The sequence below is a fragment of the Musa acuminata genome, chromosome BXJ3-4 (assembly GCF_036884655.1).
Source record: "Musa acuminata AAA Group cultivar baxijiao chromosome BXJ3-4, Cavendish_Baxijiao_AAA, whole genome shotgun sequence".
NCBI lineage: Eukaryota > Viridiplantae > Streptophyta > Magnoliopsida > Zingiberales > Musaceae > Musa > Musa acuminata.
Window position 1 is genome coordinate 46,919,945 of NC_088352.1, and position 16,372 is coordinate 46,936,316.

At 40.9% G+C, this 16,372-nt stretch overlaps 3 protein-coding genes and 1 non-coding gene across 6 annotated transcripts; 2 read left to right on the forward strand and 2 right to left on the reverse strand.

The window, feature by feature from the left end:
• Nucleotides 1–237: 237 nt before the first annotated feature.
• LOC135636304 (ALA-interacting subunit 1-like) lies at nucleotides 238–3,719 on the forward strand. The gene is made up of 8 exons (XM_065147959.1): nucleotides 238–442; nucleotides 1,230–1,288; nucleotides 1,384–1,458; nucleotides 1,534–1,650; nucleotides 1,742–1,812; nucleotides 2,051–2,351; nucleotides 2,592–2,881; nucleotides 3,368–3,719. The coding sequence occupies exons 1-8, from the start codon at nucleotides 367–369 to the stop codon at nucleotides 3,423–3,425; spliced, it is 1,047 nt and encodes a 348-aa protein (XP_065004031.1). The 5' UTR covers nucleotides 238–366; the 3' UTR covers nucleotides 3,426–3,719.
• Nucleotides 3,720–4,171: 452 nt separating this feature from the next.
• Nucleotides 4,172–5,969, reverse strand: LOC103983354 (WUSCHEL-related homeobox 8-like). 3 transcript variants are annotated; one of them, XR_010495460.1, is made up of 3 exons: nucleotides 5,247–5,969; nucleotides 4,332–4,722; nucleotides 4,172–4,246 (listed from the first exon to the last, which is right to left on the reverse strand). XR_010495460.1 is itself a non-coding variant. In XM_065145510.1 (2 exons), exons 1-2 carry the CDS (start codon nucleotides 5,404–5,406, stop codon nucleotides 4,385–4,387), a joined length of 498 nt encoding a protein of 165 aa, XP_065001582.1. In that variant the 5' UTR covers nucleotides 5,407–5,967; the 3' UTR covers nucleotides 4,172–4,384. The 3 variants fall into 3 exon arrangements, 1 of the variants encoding a protein (XP_065001582.1); XR_010495459.1 differs by having other exon boundaries at nucleotides 4,172–4,243; nucleotides 5,247–5,968; XM_065145510.1 differs by having other exon boundaries at nucleotides 4,172–4,722; nucleotides 5,247–5,967.
• A 189-nt stretch (nucleotides 5,970–6,158) lies between these two features.
• On the reverse strand, nucleotides 6,159–6,230 carry TRNAT-CGU (transfer RNA threonine (anticodon CGU)). Its single transcript has one exon. It is a non-coding gene; the product is annotated as a tRNA-Thr (tRNA).
• A 7,404-nt stretch (nucleotides 6,231–13,634) lies between these two features.
• Nucleotides 13,635–15,599, forward strand: LOC135636885 (24-methylenesterol C-methyltransferase 2-like). The gene is made up of 2 exons (XM_065149012.1): nucleotides 13,635–14,861; nucleotides 15,106–15,599. The coding sequence occupies exon 1, from the start codon at nucleotides 13,719–13,721 to the stop codon at nucleotides 14,820–14,822; it is 1,104 nt and encodes a 367-aa protein (XP_065005084.1). The 5' UTR covers nucleotides 13,635–13,718; the 3' UTR covers nucleotides 14,823–14,861; nucleotides 15,106–15,599.
• Nucleotides 15,600–16,372: the final 773 nt, after the last annotated feature.

Genomic DNA, 16,372 nt, shown 5'->3' on the forward strand with positions numbered 1-16,372 from the left:
AAATTTAAATTTTCTCATATAAAAAAATATTGTCCTCTTCAGACTTATAGAATTATCTCTATAAATACTATAATACAATGTTAAAACACTATAATGATAGTGTTTCTCGGATCGGATTAAACGCCCGAAAGATAACAGATCCGAATTCGGATGGATCGGATCGTTCTTTAGAACCCTCACCCGGTACGCGTTCGATCCGCTTCCGCGCCTCTACTACCCCGGCAGGGGTCGCTCGGCTCCAACGGTTCTCGCGTCCCTGGGGCGGAAAAGGCGCCCCTTTCAATACCCACACCTCGTCTTGTCCTCCCTTCTCCCTCTTCCGCTGCTCGATCTCCTTTTGGTTCTCGTCTCTATCTCTTCTTTGATATGAATCCAAGGGGAGATTCGACTTCCGGAAGCGATGGCGCTGCCGAACCGAGGAGGAAGTCCAAGAAACCCAAATGTGCGTCACCCCTTCCTTCCTTTCCTTATTTCTCTTTTAACATTGCGAATAAGTCGACTCTTCTTTTTTTGTTTCTTCTGTTCGGATTAAATGTCAATTGAAGCAATGTAGGTTGTATTAGTTCTACCATTATTAAATTTACATCATTTATTATAGAAGTCGGCCATCGTTTTTGAAACTGTCTTGTGGGAAGTGGAAACTGTAATTTTCTGCAGCGTTCTGAATTTAAGATGAGATAGAGTAGTGTTCCAAGCAAGGTGAGCGTTGACTTGTGAATTGTGATTAGTTGTGAGGATATTTAGCTCATATTCTGTGTCTATTAATAAGGATTGCATCTTTTATCAAAATGTTTTTGTATCGGATCGGAAAGAGTTGTAGTGATTGATGCATAGCTCAATATCTGCTTGATTTCCACGTATTTCAGTCTCCTAAGTCCTTTTGTCTTGTAAATCATAGCATAAAATATCTTTCGCAACAGAGAAAATATAGCTTTGGAAAATAGTTTAAGACTCTTGTAGAAATGTAGTCTGAGATTGGGGAACCGTGCAAAAGCATGTGTCAAGATACTTTGTAGCCTGAGATTGGATGATGCATACTTTATTCCAAAATATCATGCTTTCAATAGCTGCATCAAAGTTGTTCATTTATTTTCCTGTAAAACATTGATCTTATTAATTCATTTTAAGCTACTGTCTGATACTATGTTGAGGCCATCTTTTTGCATCTCTCGATGGCCTCCCATTTTCTCTTTGAAATGCAACTAAGTGGTTTTTCTTTTCGATTCTAGATTCAAGGTTTACACAACAAGAGCTTCCTGCTTGCAAACCATTACTAACTCCAGCAATTGTAAGTACTTGTGATGATTATATAAAATTTGAACTGAAAAGACATGCTATTTTCCTTTTGAATAAGTTGGTGTGCTATTCTTTTTCATTTTGCAGGTAGTAACAGCATTTGCTTTCATAGGAATTATCTTCATTCCAATTGGACTTCTCTCCTTGTCTGCATCAGGACAAGTAAGTTCATTTTGTTCACTCTAGTTCATCCCCTGTAAATTCATGCAGTGTTAATGAATCTTGATTGACATGTAGGTGGTTGAAATTGTTTATCAATATGACACAGACTGCATTCCTGAGCAGTTGCAGAATGACAAAGTTGCATTCATCCAAAGCACCACGACTAACAAAACTTGTACCAGAACTTTAACTGTAATCAAAATCGTCACTATTTCAGTTCCTCAGATTTATGTTGTTTTTAATGCAAGAACTCAGCATTGAGTGAGTATAACTCGTATTTCAGGTGCCAAAGAACATGGAGGGTCCCGTTCATATTTATTATGAGCTTGACAACTTCTATCAGAACCATCGCAGGTTTGAATTACTTTTTACCTCTCTTATTCTTTGTTTTGTTTTCCTGGCTGATTCATTTTATGTAGCTTGACAACTTCTATCAGAACCATCGCAGGTTTGAATAACACTTTTACCTCTCTTATTCTTTGTTATTTTATGGATGATTCATTTTGCATTGTCTGAAATTTTCTATTCACACAACCCAAACCATTGCATAATTTTCCTTCTTACTGAATGCACATTTAATTTGGTAACCTAGGTATGTTAAAAGCAGAAGCGATAAGCAACTCCGAAGCAAGGCAAGTGAGACAGAAACAACTAATTGTGCACCGGAAGCCACAACTTCAGATGGGTCTGTGATTGTTCCATGTGGTCTCATTGCATGGAGCTTGTTCAATGACACATACTCATTTGCAGTAAACAGTAAAATCATTGAGGTGAACAAAAAGAATATAGCCTGGCAAAGTGATAAAGAACATAAATTTGGAAGTGATGTTTATCCCAAGAATTTCCAGATGGGAGGTCTGATAGGAGGTGCCAAACTCAATGCCAGCATTCCTGTAAGTATTGTATTCTTCCTTTGATTTGACTTCCTGTTATATTGTTCGATTATTGTAGGAGGTGCCAAACTCAATGCCGGCATCCCAAGAACTTCTTTTGTTCTTGTTGTGTTTTAGTTGGGACTTATAGCTTTGTTATTATTGTTGTATTGTCCAATTATTTGTCTTCTATTTCTGGATGTCCTGTCATCATTTGTTTTTTCTTTATTCAACAGTGGCTAATTATTGTATGAACTGCAGTTAAGTGAGCAAGAAGATCTCATTGTTTGGATGAGAACAGCTGCTCTGCCAAGATTCAGAAAACTCTATGGGAGAATTGAGACGGACCTTGCGGCTAATGAGCAAGTCACAGTGACAATACAGAACAACTATAACACATATAGTTTTGAGGGGAAGAAAAACTTGGTACTTTCAACTACCTCCTGGATAGGTGGGAAGAATGATTTCCTTGGTACTGCTTATCTCACAATTGGTAGTCTATGCCTATTTCTTGCTATGGGCTTCATAATATTGTATTTGTTGAAACCCAGGTAAGCTTCTGGCCTGTCATTTTCTGTTATCACACATTCTATTGAAATATATCAAATACATGAAATATTTATGTTCATAAACCTTTAAATTTAGATTTGCTAAACCATCTTATTTGTTTTTTTTCCATCATTCAGCATGTCCAACTTATATTACCTGTATAAGACAATGGATTCTTTAGTTAACAACTGTAATTCCATCAACCAGTGAACTATAGAACATTGTAGCTTTTACTGATAGATCCTTCTTAGTTCAAGCAAGTTTCTGGTTTTAGTTGGTGCATCAGAAGATATTTGGTTCACAGATGAGCTAAAGTTATGTTTCACAACTAATTTGAATTGGATCTGATAGAAATGCAAAGTGCGACAGTCGGCATAAACATCATATACCTTTTAGAACCAACCAACTAAATGCAAGTCCCATTATCTAGACATTGCATTTTTCGCTTCCCGGTGATGGTTAAGTTAATTCATATGATTCTTTTGCAGGACCCTCGGAGATCCTTCATACTTGTCTTGGAACAGGAATCCCGATGGACATTATTAGATTCACGAGACAGTAAAATTTATGCATGTGGAAGTGTTCTTTCAACTAAACAAGCGGTTCATGTGCTTAAGGTCTGTTTTCCTTTTGTAAGTTACACTCATGGATTCTGTTATCTCTAATTGACCACATAAGTTCTTCGGAGATTGATGTCTATTGTTTAGTTGATATAATCCGATTCCTATAATCAGAGGGAGTTTTCCCAAAATACACTTGGCAAAACCGCATGCATGAACAGTGTTTGTTCATATTCAGACACTTTGTAACTTTAGTTAAATCCGACTTAATTGAATTTGCAGTGGATTTCAATATATATATATATATATATATATATATATGATATTTATTTTAAGTTGAAGATTAAGTATAGATCTGAACATTCTTGAAAGCAATGTAAGCAGTGTTTAATACAGTTCAAAGAGCAGCTAAAGTATGTCTTCTTGTACTTCTCTCCTTATACGCATTTCTTTTCCTAATTATATCACCTTAAAAAAGAGGTGCTGACAGCATGAAATGTATGTCGATCGGACACCTTATAATTATCAAAAGTTTGTCTGCAAATGACTCTGATGATTCAGTATTACCTTCACAGGTTGCAATATTGTTTACATTTGATATAACATAAGCTTTTCACCTTATTTTGATCAGATCTTTTGAAGTAGACTGTCTCATATCACTGTGGAGATAATACTGAGCACAGATTAATAACCTAACAATGTTAGCAGCATAAAAAATAATGGCTCAGCGCATAAGATTTGTCAGAGACTCGTACTCATATCAGAACATCATTTAGATCACAAACAAGCAATCTCGACCGATATCTGCTTCAGTTGTGATGATGATATCATTGTCAGCTAAATCCATGTAAAGCATAAACGATAAGCTGAAAGAGACTTTAAGGCTGCTTACCAGTCGATGCACAGACAGACATTTCATCAGAACCACCGGAAAACTTTCGACTGTCATGTAAATGCATCTCCTTTCTTGGCTTTCTTCTCGCTCGGGGATTCCTCCTCGGCTTCAGATTCAGTATTGCTCGGTGCTGCAAATGCCTGCTTCCTTTTCGAACGTGCCCTTCTGTTCTGAAACCAGTTATAGACGTTGGTCTCGGAAACTTGGCCATGTTGTGAGAGCTCAGAAGTGATCTCTTTGATCCTTTGCTTGCTTGGAGTTCCATTGCCATGGTAGAATATGCTCTCAAGAATCCGTACCTGCACAGCGGTTGGTGTCCAACGCTGCTTTGCAGAGATCTTGGCACCTCCAGATGGTTGATCAGCGAACAGATGACTCGACCTCGTTCCTGATGGCAGACAGCAATTTGATTACCCGAAAGAAACAATTCAAGAATAAGAGACATCGAAAACCCCAAGAATAAGCCTGAAAAGATCAGAAGGATCGAGAGGTGATCCTTAGCCGAAGTCAGATAGCTAAAAGGCAACAGTTCCGGAGTTGAGATCATAAGAAACACTAAAGGAAACAGTTCTTGCACTCGAATCCAGCAATCCAAGACTTCCCTGACGAGCATGATTACTCCAACAACCATGTATTTGACTCTAAACCTACAACCTCATGGAGTCGAAGACAAGGAAGTTCTAAAACTGTCAGAACTCGGAAGGAAGAAGCAACCCAAATGAAATATCAAACTCAGCAAGTGCTCCCAAGAAAATAGATACGCTGAGGCACATAAAACTCTTCAATTTTAGGCATATCCAGCAGCTAGATACGAAGATCTTAAGAAAATTTCCAATTTTGGCTTAACCAGCAACCCAAGAGCACCCGAATCTGCCATGTGGAGGAGGAGGAGAACTAACACAGAGAGAGGACCTGAGAGCGAGTCCTGCTGGGCCGTCGTGGTCCTATGCATCTCCACGAGCTGCTCACAGATGGTAGCGTAGGCGGAGATTTGACTCATCAAGACCTCCATCTGCTCGTCCGTCATCACCTTCGCGCATAACACTCCCTCCTCCGCCGCCCCTTCCGCCATGCTTCGTTTACTGACTTCGAATACAGTATCAGCAGCAGCAGAAGCAATCTCTCTCTTCCATTCCCTTCTCTCTCGTCTTCTCAACGCTCGCAAGGATTGAAGGAGGAAAATAGTTTCCGAATCTGCTTTCTTTCTCCTTGCTGTTAGAGGAAGAAACAACGACTCCAGAAACAGAACGAGACCTGCGGTTGGCCACCGCTCTCTCTGTCGAATGAGTTGGGAGCCGCCGGAAGGATTTGGGGAGCGAGAGGTGGAATCCAATGGCGGGGAATGGAAGATGGTAGGATCGGATTTGACGTGATGATGGGGTGGGGAGGTTGGGGTGCTACGTGACGTTGAGGTCAAGCTATGACGTGCAGAAGGGGAAGGGGGAAACGTAATTTGGTGAACGTGAGCCGATCCAATCAAATGAATCAATGGTGCATGCTAGGTAGGTCAGGCTAATACTCTGCTCCACCATTGTTGCCTAACCTCGAAGGTGGACGAAGTGGCTCTGTGTCTCCTCTCATGCTGAGGTGAGTCCTTTACCGCCATTGATGCTGGATTTTGTGGGCTTCGGCTGCAGCATGAACGCGTTCGTTCCATCCTTCCCAACGAGTCAAAAAGAAGCCTTCTTTTTGTTCTTCATCGCAGACAATAAACTCACGTCGCTGTCTTTTCCATCGGCAACCCAACATACTCCGACCAACGTGAATATATAGGACAACGAATGATATCTTATTGCGCTATCTTAAAAATGGGCGATAAAAAAAAGCTCCCGGCGAGGATCGAACTCGCGACCTTTCGCTTACGAAGCGAACGCACTACCACTATGCTACGGAAGCGACAGATGTGAAATAATTATACATCATTTTGCTGTCAAATAATCTTATAATGGGCTTTTTGGGCCGTGGCCCAATAAAATGAGATCTTCTAATCTTTGGTGCCGTTGCTGCTCCATCTTTTTGTTGCATATATTATTTGTCTTTTTGATGAGGGGACAAAAAAATCTAAGGTTGAATATATATATATATATATAATCTGTTGAGGAATCGCATCTTTATGATTAATCCAAAAGGTCAAACAATATCAACATGATCCTCATCGTAGATGACAAGATCTAACACCAAACAAACACGTATCTAAGCAAGAGGCCTTTGTGAATGCATTTAGATACCCCATTAGGTGTCCGAGCCCGCTTAACTAATGTTTAGAGTAAGAAACCTAACACTCGTTAAGTGATCCAACCCACCTTACTGATGCTTAGAACAACAAAAACTAGAGAGGATAGAAAGAGCGTACGAGGTAGAAAGGACGACCACGTCGAGTCAACGCTGACTTTCTTATGCTGTTCCTCTGTTAAGGTTCTTTCAGAAACAGCCAGAGATGAGCACAGGAGGAAGAGTGACCAGACAAACACACTGAAATAGAAACATTTCCCCTTTGTCTCCATCAAACCAACGACGATCGGCTTACAGTTTTAGCGTTGAGACTGTTTTGGGGAAGGCAAGGCGACTATGGAGGAGGTGGCCAACGTCGTCGGCCTCATCAGAACCTTCATCGACGCCGCCGAGACTGCACAAAGCCTCAGGGAGGATTGCCTGGAATTCCCGGAGTATCTGCAGCTGATCACCTCGCATCTGGAGAAGCTCCAGGACAAGGCACTCAGTGAGGGTTCCATAAAGACATTGACGAAGCTGGAGGATACACTGGAGAGGTCCTACGAGCTCGTCCACGGCTTCCACAGACAAAACTACGTCTCTCGTATGATCAACCACAGCCATCTCCGGAACCAGATGAGAAGAGCACAGGATGATATCGTTAAGTACTTGAGGCTTATTCCACTCACCCTACTCTCGGAAGAGGTACACCCTATGATCTGCTTTTCCTGTCGTGGATGTATCGACTCATCGAGATGATCCTTCCTTGACATCCGAAAGCAGTCGTCTTATAGCTCATCGGATGTTAGAGACCACTGTGATCATGTCGATTCGTATGAGCAAGAAACTAATGGCGGTTCTGAGAAGTATCACACAGAAGATGAACAACACAGTGATGAAGAGTTGCTTCCCTGTGAGTCTAAGCATTTTATTATCCGGATATTTTGATTTTATCTTTTTATGTTTACATCAAATCTGTATAATCTGTTTGTGAAGGTAATAATAGATATGTTTGAAATTTATAAATGCATATAATTTCCATGATTTACAAATCATTTTATTATTGAAAAGTATTGTTAACAAAATTTTAATATTTATAATTTTTAAAAAAATATGATTTAATCCGTCATTGTTTTATAAGTATTTTTAAGTTATCTTAACTGAATTTATATGAAAATATCTATTAAATATTATATTTAAATATAATTTAAAAAATATATGAATATTGTTAGTTTTAGATGATATATGATTACATAAAGTTTGAAATAATATGAAAAAAAAAATTGTTTAAGCTCTTAGTCCTGTAAAGATAATTATTATGTTATATTATATGATAGTTGTATGATGAGTATGATTATGATTTGGATCTTATCATAAGAGGTTACACATTAAAATATATTCTGATGATCAGTATATTATTATACAAGTGACAGATCTCATGTTGGAGTTCATGTATGAGTTTCATATATGTCATTTTAAATAATGTTAAACCGATTATTTGGTATCATTTTACACCTCTTTAGAGTATTTATGATCTTACACATCCACAATTGGCATGCGATTCCTCCATCACCATGATTGATTACCTAAGTACTTCATTCAACCATATTTTGCATGGAATAAAGTCATGAAATTTTCATGGCAAGCGTAACACTTGCCGAAGAACACATAAATTCAAGCCAAAGTATTTCATATTGATGATGATGAACAACAACAACAACACACCATAGAAAATGTATACTGAATCAAATCTACTTTGGGCAGTCTCTTACTAAACATTCTTTCTCTGCAAACGTGCCTTATGATTGCGGATGAAAGAGTGTTTCTTCCACATCAAATCAAGTCTTTTGAGAGATATTTTGATGCCTCCACCACCCTAATGTCCATCGTCCATTAGAACACACATGATTCATATCACACTGCAACTCTCTACATGTTCATGATACGAGGAGATTACATGCAAGTATTGTACTCGATGGATGTTGCTTATTATTATCTTGTCAGATAGCAAACAAGAAAGTGATGATTGATAGCATCTATTCGTAGCAGCACATAAATGTTAGGGTTTCAAGGATCCAACCATCTGCTGAGACAGCTTTCCGTTCCTTTTTTTTCACCTTCAGAAGATTTGACCACCCAAGAAAAAAAATTATAAAGAGAGAGAGAGAGAGGTATATAGTCCATTATATTTGTTTGATTTATATAAGTGTATTTTACCTTGTTTAGGGCATGGATTGCATCTCTCATATGACATTTGGAACAACTGCAACAGTACCATAAAAGGCATCCATAAAGATGTTTCTTGTAAGAACATAACATCTGGATTTCCTTTCTGCCCTGGTTTACTTACTATATGGATCTGCATTCAGAACAGAAACATGAACAGGCTTCCTTCCTGCTCTCATCTAACATTTGGATCTGCCGTCGAAGAGCAACAGTACCAAAACCGTACTCGTAAATCGATTCAGAAAGATGGAAGGCATTGAAGCAGATGAAACTAGCAATATACCAACGAGGAGTAACCTATTTTCCGCATGGCAAGCTGAAGTGTGCGTCTACAAAGAGAGACCAGCATATAATGAAGATATATGACACAGCAATGAAGCCAAAGGAAAACCCTCATGCCAACAAGTGTAGTAGTAGTAGGATGGATGCATGGTTCCATGAAGTGCAATCATATTTTTGCTTAGATTAGCAATACGTACGGCAAGAGTCTTCATCCTCACCTTCCTTGTAGATTCCATTCATCATCCATGAGTTCCTCGCCTGAGTTGTCGGTCTGCGTTCCTGTAAGAAACTTCAGGCTAGCGTTAGATCAAAAGATCTAATCATATGGGTTTTACAAAGAGAAGCCTACGGAGCTCGGTTGGCAGGCTGCCCACCTCCATATCTTTCTTTTGATGCTCTTGGTGCCATGAGAAAGGAAGGGTTGGAGGTGGACAGAATGCCAATAAGCACCGTAAGAGACCCCTTGACAAACCCACATGACAGTCACCGTAGCTGAAATCACACCACAGCCTCCTACCGGAGTTGCTCTTTCTTTGTGGGAGGTACTTAGGAGAGGAGGAGGAAGGCAGTTTGGAGTACTAATAGCTTCCAAACCAGAAGGAAGGAAAAAGGGAAAAATAAGAAGAATGATGAGAGAGAGAGAGAGAGAGAGAGAGAGAGAAGATGGCTGGCCATGTCACAAAGTAGTGGCATAGACTCCATCATCATCGGTTCCATTGTTTCAAGCTCGCCCCTTCTAAAAAGGAGAAGCAAGAGAGAGAACATCAATCATTCGTCTTCCACATCACAGGAGTCCTGATCCATCTCCTTGATTGTAGAGCGAAACTCAACACAGGTTCCCTTTTCCAATTTACTCTCTCACATGTAGACACCAACAAGGAACAAAAATGTCTGCCTTCTCCTTCATTATTTTCTGTGGGCTGGCAGGGGCTCACAAGCACCGTACGGCCGATGATGCCCTGAAAAATCTTCAATCTGAGGGGAAGCTTAGCGAGTGACTGTCTCTTTGGATGAAGGGATGCTAATCTTACTGTATAATTTATTATGACCTGATTAAATCTGAATCAATTCAAAATATTTAAATTAAAATTAATTATAATATATTCATCAAATCCTTAATCTTATTTCTAGTTCACTTTAATGTATCGTTAGAATGTTAAAATATCTCTCACATGAAGATTTAATTTATTGTCAAGATTCAATATAGTTAAAATCAAATCCTAATGTATACGAGACATAATTTGTCATGACGTATCATCTAATCTTGTCTATAAATAATTCTTTTCTATTTTAGCTCTCATCATGTCCTCGAGTCATATCAATTATCATAACTTAACTTAATAGGCAAATTAATCTATTAATTTTATTAAGTTCGAACCACTGACTTAGTGGTGGCTTTATGTTATGACGTATCGTCTATTCTGTCTATAGATAATACTCTATCCGTAGATAAAGAAAAATAAACAATAGTAGACCTACAACTTAGTGGTGGCTTTATGCTATGACGTATCGTCTACTCTATCGATAGATAATTCTTTCCTGATCAATTCTTTCATTATGTCCCAATACTAAATCAACTTTAATATCGAGTACTATGATCTAACCTAATAGGATAATTAGTCTGTTAATTTTATTGAGTTTGAATTACTGATTCAAAATACTTAAGTTGAAGTAAATGATAATACATTAATGAGACACTCATGAGTTAATACTAATATTAGGTCAATTGAGATGTGTGCGCGTAAAAATAATATGCAAAAATATTGCTCATAGACTCAAAATTGAATTAGTTTTATCTTTGAAAAGCTATGTCATTTCTAATACAAGATGAAAAAGAAGAAGAAGATCTCAATCTTTCTTACTGATTTATAGCACATTCTCAAGATTCATATACCGGAATCATTTTCTCATGGTCGACAATATAATAGCCCACAAGTCATATATCATCATTCTGCAACTCGTTGCAGTTACTAAGTAATCTTAAAAGCTGCTGCTCCCCATGCATACGTGCATAGTAAGAGCAGTGGTCACTACCAATACAAGATTATGCATCTTCTTTGTTGGAAGACTCACAAAAGCTGTAGACATCCAGGGTGACACTGGACGGGTACTGGTCATGCCTAAGCATTAATCCTTGCATATGGAAATTAAAGAGACGGGGAAAGGGTAAAGGAGTGGTGAAGGAGTCGTATCCACTGGAAACAAGCGTGACTCGATGTGCATCTGCGTTGCCTCAAAGGATGAAGGCGACAAGAAAGAATTATCATGATGAATGTCCAATGGCAATCATGCATGTTTCTGACGTTCCTTTCCCTTCAGTTGTGCCAAAGGTTGGCATCTTTTCCCTCTATACAGTACCGTGGAGAATGCTGTCTTTGGTCTGGTCAAACAATTCCCCCAACCCAACGCTCCTTATTATATCAAAGATCCGAGATATCAAAGCTGATAGGAACGAGAGAGAGAGAGAGAGAGAGAGATGTTCTTACCTACACTTTTTGAAGCAGTGTGTCCTCCGCTAAGTGGTGGCTTATATGTGTTGGTGTGTTTGCTGACCTGCTGTTTGTAGCACAGAGAGTACAGCGAGTGATTGCGGAGGTGGACCTTTTTCTGTCACAAGAAAGATGGCGATAAAGCTATGCTTCTGCTGCTGTTCTTGTGTTGCCATATCATGGAGCTTGGTGCATCCTAAAAATAAGTTCCAGCTCAGTTTTTCTTCAGATGGGAGAGAAGAAAAGATGAAGATGACTGTACACATTCAGATCGATCCACACAGCAAAAGCGGACTCCAGAGAAGGATTGACATCACAAGACCAACCCAGCATTGCATGCTTTGAGATGATGATGAGTTACCTACTTAAGGTTTATTATACAAATGGAGGAGATCATTTATTCTCTTCAAAATGTTCATGAGACTCTGAAACTAGACTTCTGGCTGACACTCGATGCCTTCTGTCTTCCTTCAGTTGGTTCCTATTCTGTTCTTAGATGTTTAGCATGCAGAAAACTGTGATTCAACTTCAGAAAGGAAAGAACAAGTAATGCTGCAGGCCATTTCCAGCTACCAGTAATGCCTGCTACCAGTTGGGATTGCTATTACAAGTCAAGTATGCATGACAAAGTGTCTGCCAGGATATATGATGAAGAGATCAAGAAATGGTTGCTGAACATTCTATGATCAGACTAAAAAGACCTAATAAGAACCACAAGAAGTACAAAAAAGAGAATGACACAATACCTTCTGTAGTAACTCCTATCTGGTTTGGAAAAGAAAGATCAAACCAAGTCAAGAGGAAAAATTAAATTGGTTGGCTGCCTGACAGTTCCACAGACTTGAATTCATCCCTGCTGTGATCAACCACCTTTCTCTTGATCAATGTGAAGATGATTACAGCTTAAAACATGTAGATGAAGAGCTCACACCATTTTGTTCCTTAACCAGCAAGCATAGATCCATAAAAAACGAGAATTACAACCCTGCACATAGGAAATATGGTACATATGCAAGTTACTGGATCATATGATGAGTTCCAAAGTAATCTACATAGAACTCCAAACTATGTGCATTGGAATTAATCTAATTCTTTTTTAGACAGAACCACTCACTGTCTGGTTGTGAAAAACGTGGGAATAAGTTTTTGAAACACCTGAGTTTAAATTGACTCTATATTTGTTGCTTACTTATCAAACCAAATATATTACCATTAAAATAACTAAAAGGGTTTAAAATAATGAAATGAAAATTGTAAGATTTTGTAGCTCAATTAATTTAGGATAAAATATATTTAACATTTAATTGGATCTCGATTAAAGTTATCGACTAATAGAAAAAAATAATAAATTTACTTAAATTTATGAGATAATTTTAAATCTTAACACCATTATCTATGATAATTTTGATTTTAATCGTAATTTTATTATTAAAAATCGCTATGTAATCAATCAAGTGGCAGTATATGCGTGCACATGCTGCTCCAACCCATACACAGCCATGTGGGCTTACACGTGCTTCCGTCTCCTCCAAAATGGACCCGACACAACCTATAATTCCCACCTCGCATCTCGTGTTACGAAATATTCCCTTCATTAATAAACCCCATGTATGCTCTTATTAACTAAAACATATATATATATATATATATATATATATATATATATAGTCAACATATTCGAGCGAGCAGTCAATGCTTTCTATTTAGAAACAATATTTTCCTGCAAGCAGTTAAACAAAGACTTCGCTCATCAATCAAACGGATCGATCGGAACATCAGATTCCGAGCGACCTCTGTCTCTCTGGACGAAAGGACAGAAGAGACCGGACAATAACAAGAAAACCATTGTAGCGGGTCCCGCGTGGCCCCACGACGCCTGTCGAATGGCATTGAGGGGAGGCTGCCCCCACCGCAGCGCAAAAGGTCCGCGCTTCCCCGCGTCGGATTCAAAACATTTCAAATCAGCGACCAGGGATTACTTTTGATTTCGTTAAAGTGTTCCGCGGGATATCTGACCGCATCGATTCTGACGCCTCACGGCGATCGATCCAACCCTTCGCTTTATCTTTACCTTCGCTTTCCAGCGTCCTATCGTTTCTTATCTTGTTTTCTTCGTTTTCTCTCGCGAAATACGGGAGAGAGCAACGACAGAGAGGTAGGGAAAGGAGGAGAGGCGATGGAGGTGTCGACGGCGATGTGGACGGCGGCGATTGTCGGGGCGGTGGTGGTGTACTGGTTTGTGTGGGTGATGGGAGCGGCGGAGGTGAAGGGGAAGCGGGCGGTGAACCTGAAGATGGGGTCGATCACGCGGGACAAGGTGCAGGACAACTACAAGCAGTATTGGTCCTTCTTCCGCCGCCCCAAGGAGGACATCGCCGCCGCCGACGACGACGACAACGTCCCCGCCTTCGTCGACACCTTTTACAACCTTGTCACCGACATTTACGAGTGGGGCTGGGGCCAGTCCTTCCACTTCTCCCCCTCCATCCCCGGTCGCTCCCACCGCGACGCCACCCGCCTCCACGAGGAACGCGCCGCCGACCTGATCGCCGCCCGCCGTGGCCTCCGCGTCCTTGACGTAGGCTGCGGCGTCGGCGGGCCCATGCGTGCCATCGCCGCTCACTCGGGTGCCCACGTCGTCGGCATCACCATCAACGAGTACCAGGTCGCCCGCGCCCGCACCCACAACCGAAAGGCTGGCCTCGACGACCGCTGCGAGGTCATCTGCGGCAACTTCCTCGAGATGCCCTTCGCCGACGCCTCTTTCGACGGCGCTTACTCCATCGAGGCCACTTGCCACGCCCCCCGCCTCGAGGATGTCTACCGCGAGGTCTTCCGGGTGCTCAAGCCCGGGGCCCTCTACGTGTCCTACGAGTGGGTGACCACCGCACTCTACAGGGCGGACGACCCCGCCCACGTCCATACCATCCGCGGGATCGAGGCGGGCGACGCCCTGCCGGGGCTCCGTGCGCAGCACGAGATCGCGGAGGTGGCGCGGCAGGTGGGCTTCGAGGTGGCGGAGGAGCGCGACCTGGCGCTGCCCCCAGCGGGGCCGTGGTGGACTCGCCTCAAGATGGGGCGGATCTCCTACTGGCGGAACCACCTGCTCGTCTCCGCCCTCACCGCCCTGCGAGTCGCCCCCAAGGGCGTGGTGGAGGTGCACGAGATGCTCTACGAGACGGCGCGCCACCTCAGCGACGGCGGCGAGTCCGGCATCTTCACCCCCATGCACATGATCCTTTGCCGGAAGCCGCTCGCCGCTCCTCCGCCCTCGTCCTAATTAACTAAACTCGGAATCCGGCGGACGGCTCCACCGGAGGTTAGTTGAGAGTTATTTTATTCTGTCTTAGTTAGTTTCAGATCATTTTCTTCTTCGTCTCAAATCTGTGTGCGCCTCTGCTTTTCTAACTTATATTCGTCTCTCGTGATCTCTGGCTTCATTTTCCTCATTTCTCATTCGATGGGAATGGAGTCCATGAAATGTTCTTCGTCTTCTATTTCAACAAAGCTTTAATCTCTCAAGGAAAACTTTGATAAAGATTCGGGTGTAATGTGTCACACAGTCGGTCGTTTGGGGCGGGTGGTTACAGCTGGGCTTAGTTGGCGAGGGCGTCGGTTAGTGGTGGGAAGAGTCCCATTCGGTGCGGTAACGCTGTCAACAAGAAACATTTCAACACTAAAGGTAAAGGTGGGAGGGGGGCGGTTTCCCTTTTCCGATTTGGCCGTTTGTTTGTTCCTCGATCTCGAATCTTCTGGCAGAGGGGAAAGGGGACGTGATGTGTGGAGTGGCGGTGGAAAAGTATGCATGATCGCTTTCCTCGCAGCACGGAATATTTGTATTACATGTAATACATATGCCATCATGCGTCTGCACCGCTGGAAAACATTTAATACACATCCACTGCTGAACCACTGGTACCACTTTGTACGGTCTGCACAGTTATAGGATCGGAATCAGTCCGATGGATTAAATGAAAACAATTAACCCTTCATCAAATCATTATTATAGAAATTTATGTATTTCGCATCTTGGAATTAGAAACTTATATTTGGCTTATGTGCTCTTTAAGCGTTGAACAGACAGCTAAGTTAGATTATATCTTAATTTCAGGTTCTTTTTGGGTTTTTCTTTATTTATCAACCGTTATAAATTAAGGAAATAATTTATATATCCCTCTGACTTATGTAAGATCATTTCTAGTTAATGCAAGATTGATTGCATTAAATTCGAGTCTGCGAACTCAGTTCCTGACCTCCGAGTTAGCTTAATTAACCTAATTACGGTCAAAAGAGAATGATGCCTTGAGAGTGTCGTAGATTTAGAAATATTCTGCATTATTGGAAGTGCGAGTCTCTCTCTGTAGCACTCGAGTTGGAGGGTTAATGACAAAGAAGTTGGTAGCAAAGACCAACACGGCATTGAAGAGACGAAGCCTTGGTTGAAGTGGCCACCACCAAACGGACCAATACAACAAAATGAACCAATTGGGGATTGGAGAAGTTGCAATCAGCAAATTTGCTATGCTGATGTCATTTCAGATCACCCGATCAGAAGGGGAGAAAAAAGGACTTTACAATTCGGATCAAATTTTAACTGCACAAATCTCAATAACAGATGAAAAGCGAGCAAATAACGAGCTATTTGAAAGGGAGTAATGTTCATGAAAAGAAGAAAAAGAAAACATAGTTTTAGCACATATTTCATGGTCATGCCAAAAATATTAATTTGATGATAATATTATGGATCCACTTGTCGATTTAATTTTATCGAATAATTTTATATTAAAACATTAATTTAGTGAAGATATATCAAATTTCATATAAAAAAAT

Excerpts from the sequence above, each read along its gene's own strand:
- LOC135636304 (XM_065147959.1), top strand. The coding sequence starts at position 367 with ATGAATCCAAGGGGAGATTCGACTTCCGGAAGCGATGGCGCTGCCGAA. Across the intron at positions 443-1,229 it reads GAAGTCCAAGAAACCCAAAT|ATTCAAGGTTTACACAACAA; the intron begins GTGCGTCACCCC and ends TTTCGATTCTAG. Across the intron at positions 1,289-1,383 it reads CATTACTAACTCCAGCAATT|GTAGTAACAGCATTTGCTTT; the intron begins GTAAGTACTTGT and ends TTCATTTTGCAG.
- LOC103983354 (XM_065145510.1), bottom strand. The coding sequence starts at position 5,406 with ATGGCGGAAGGGGCGGCGGAGGAGGGAGTGTTATGCGCGAAGGTGATG. Across the intron at positions 4,723-5,246 it reads CCAGCAGGACTCGCTCTCAG|GAACGAGGTCGAGTCATCTG; the intron begins GTCCTCTCTCTG and ends GTCTGCCATCAG.
- LOC135636885 (XM_065149012.1), top strand. The coding sequence starts at position 13,719 with ATGGAGGTGTCGACGGCGATGTGGACGGCGGCGATTGTCGGGGCGGTG.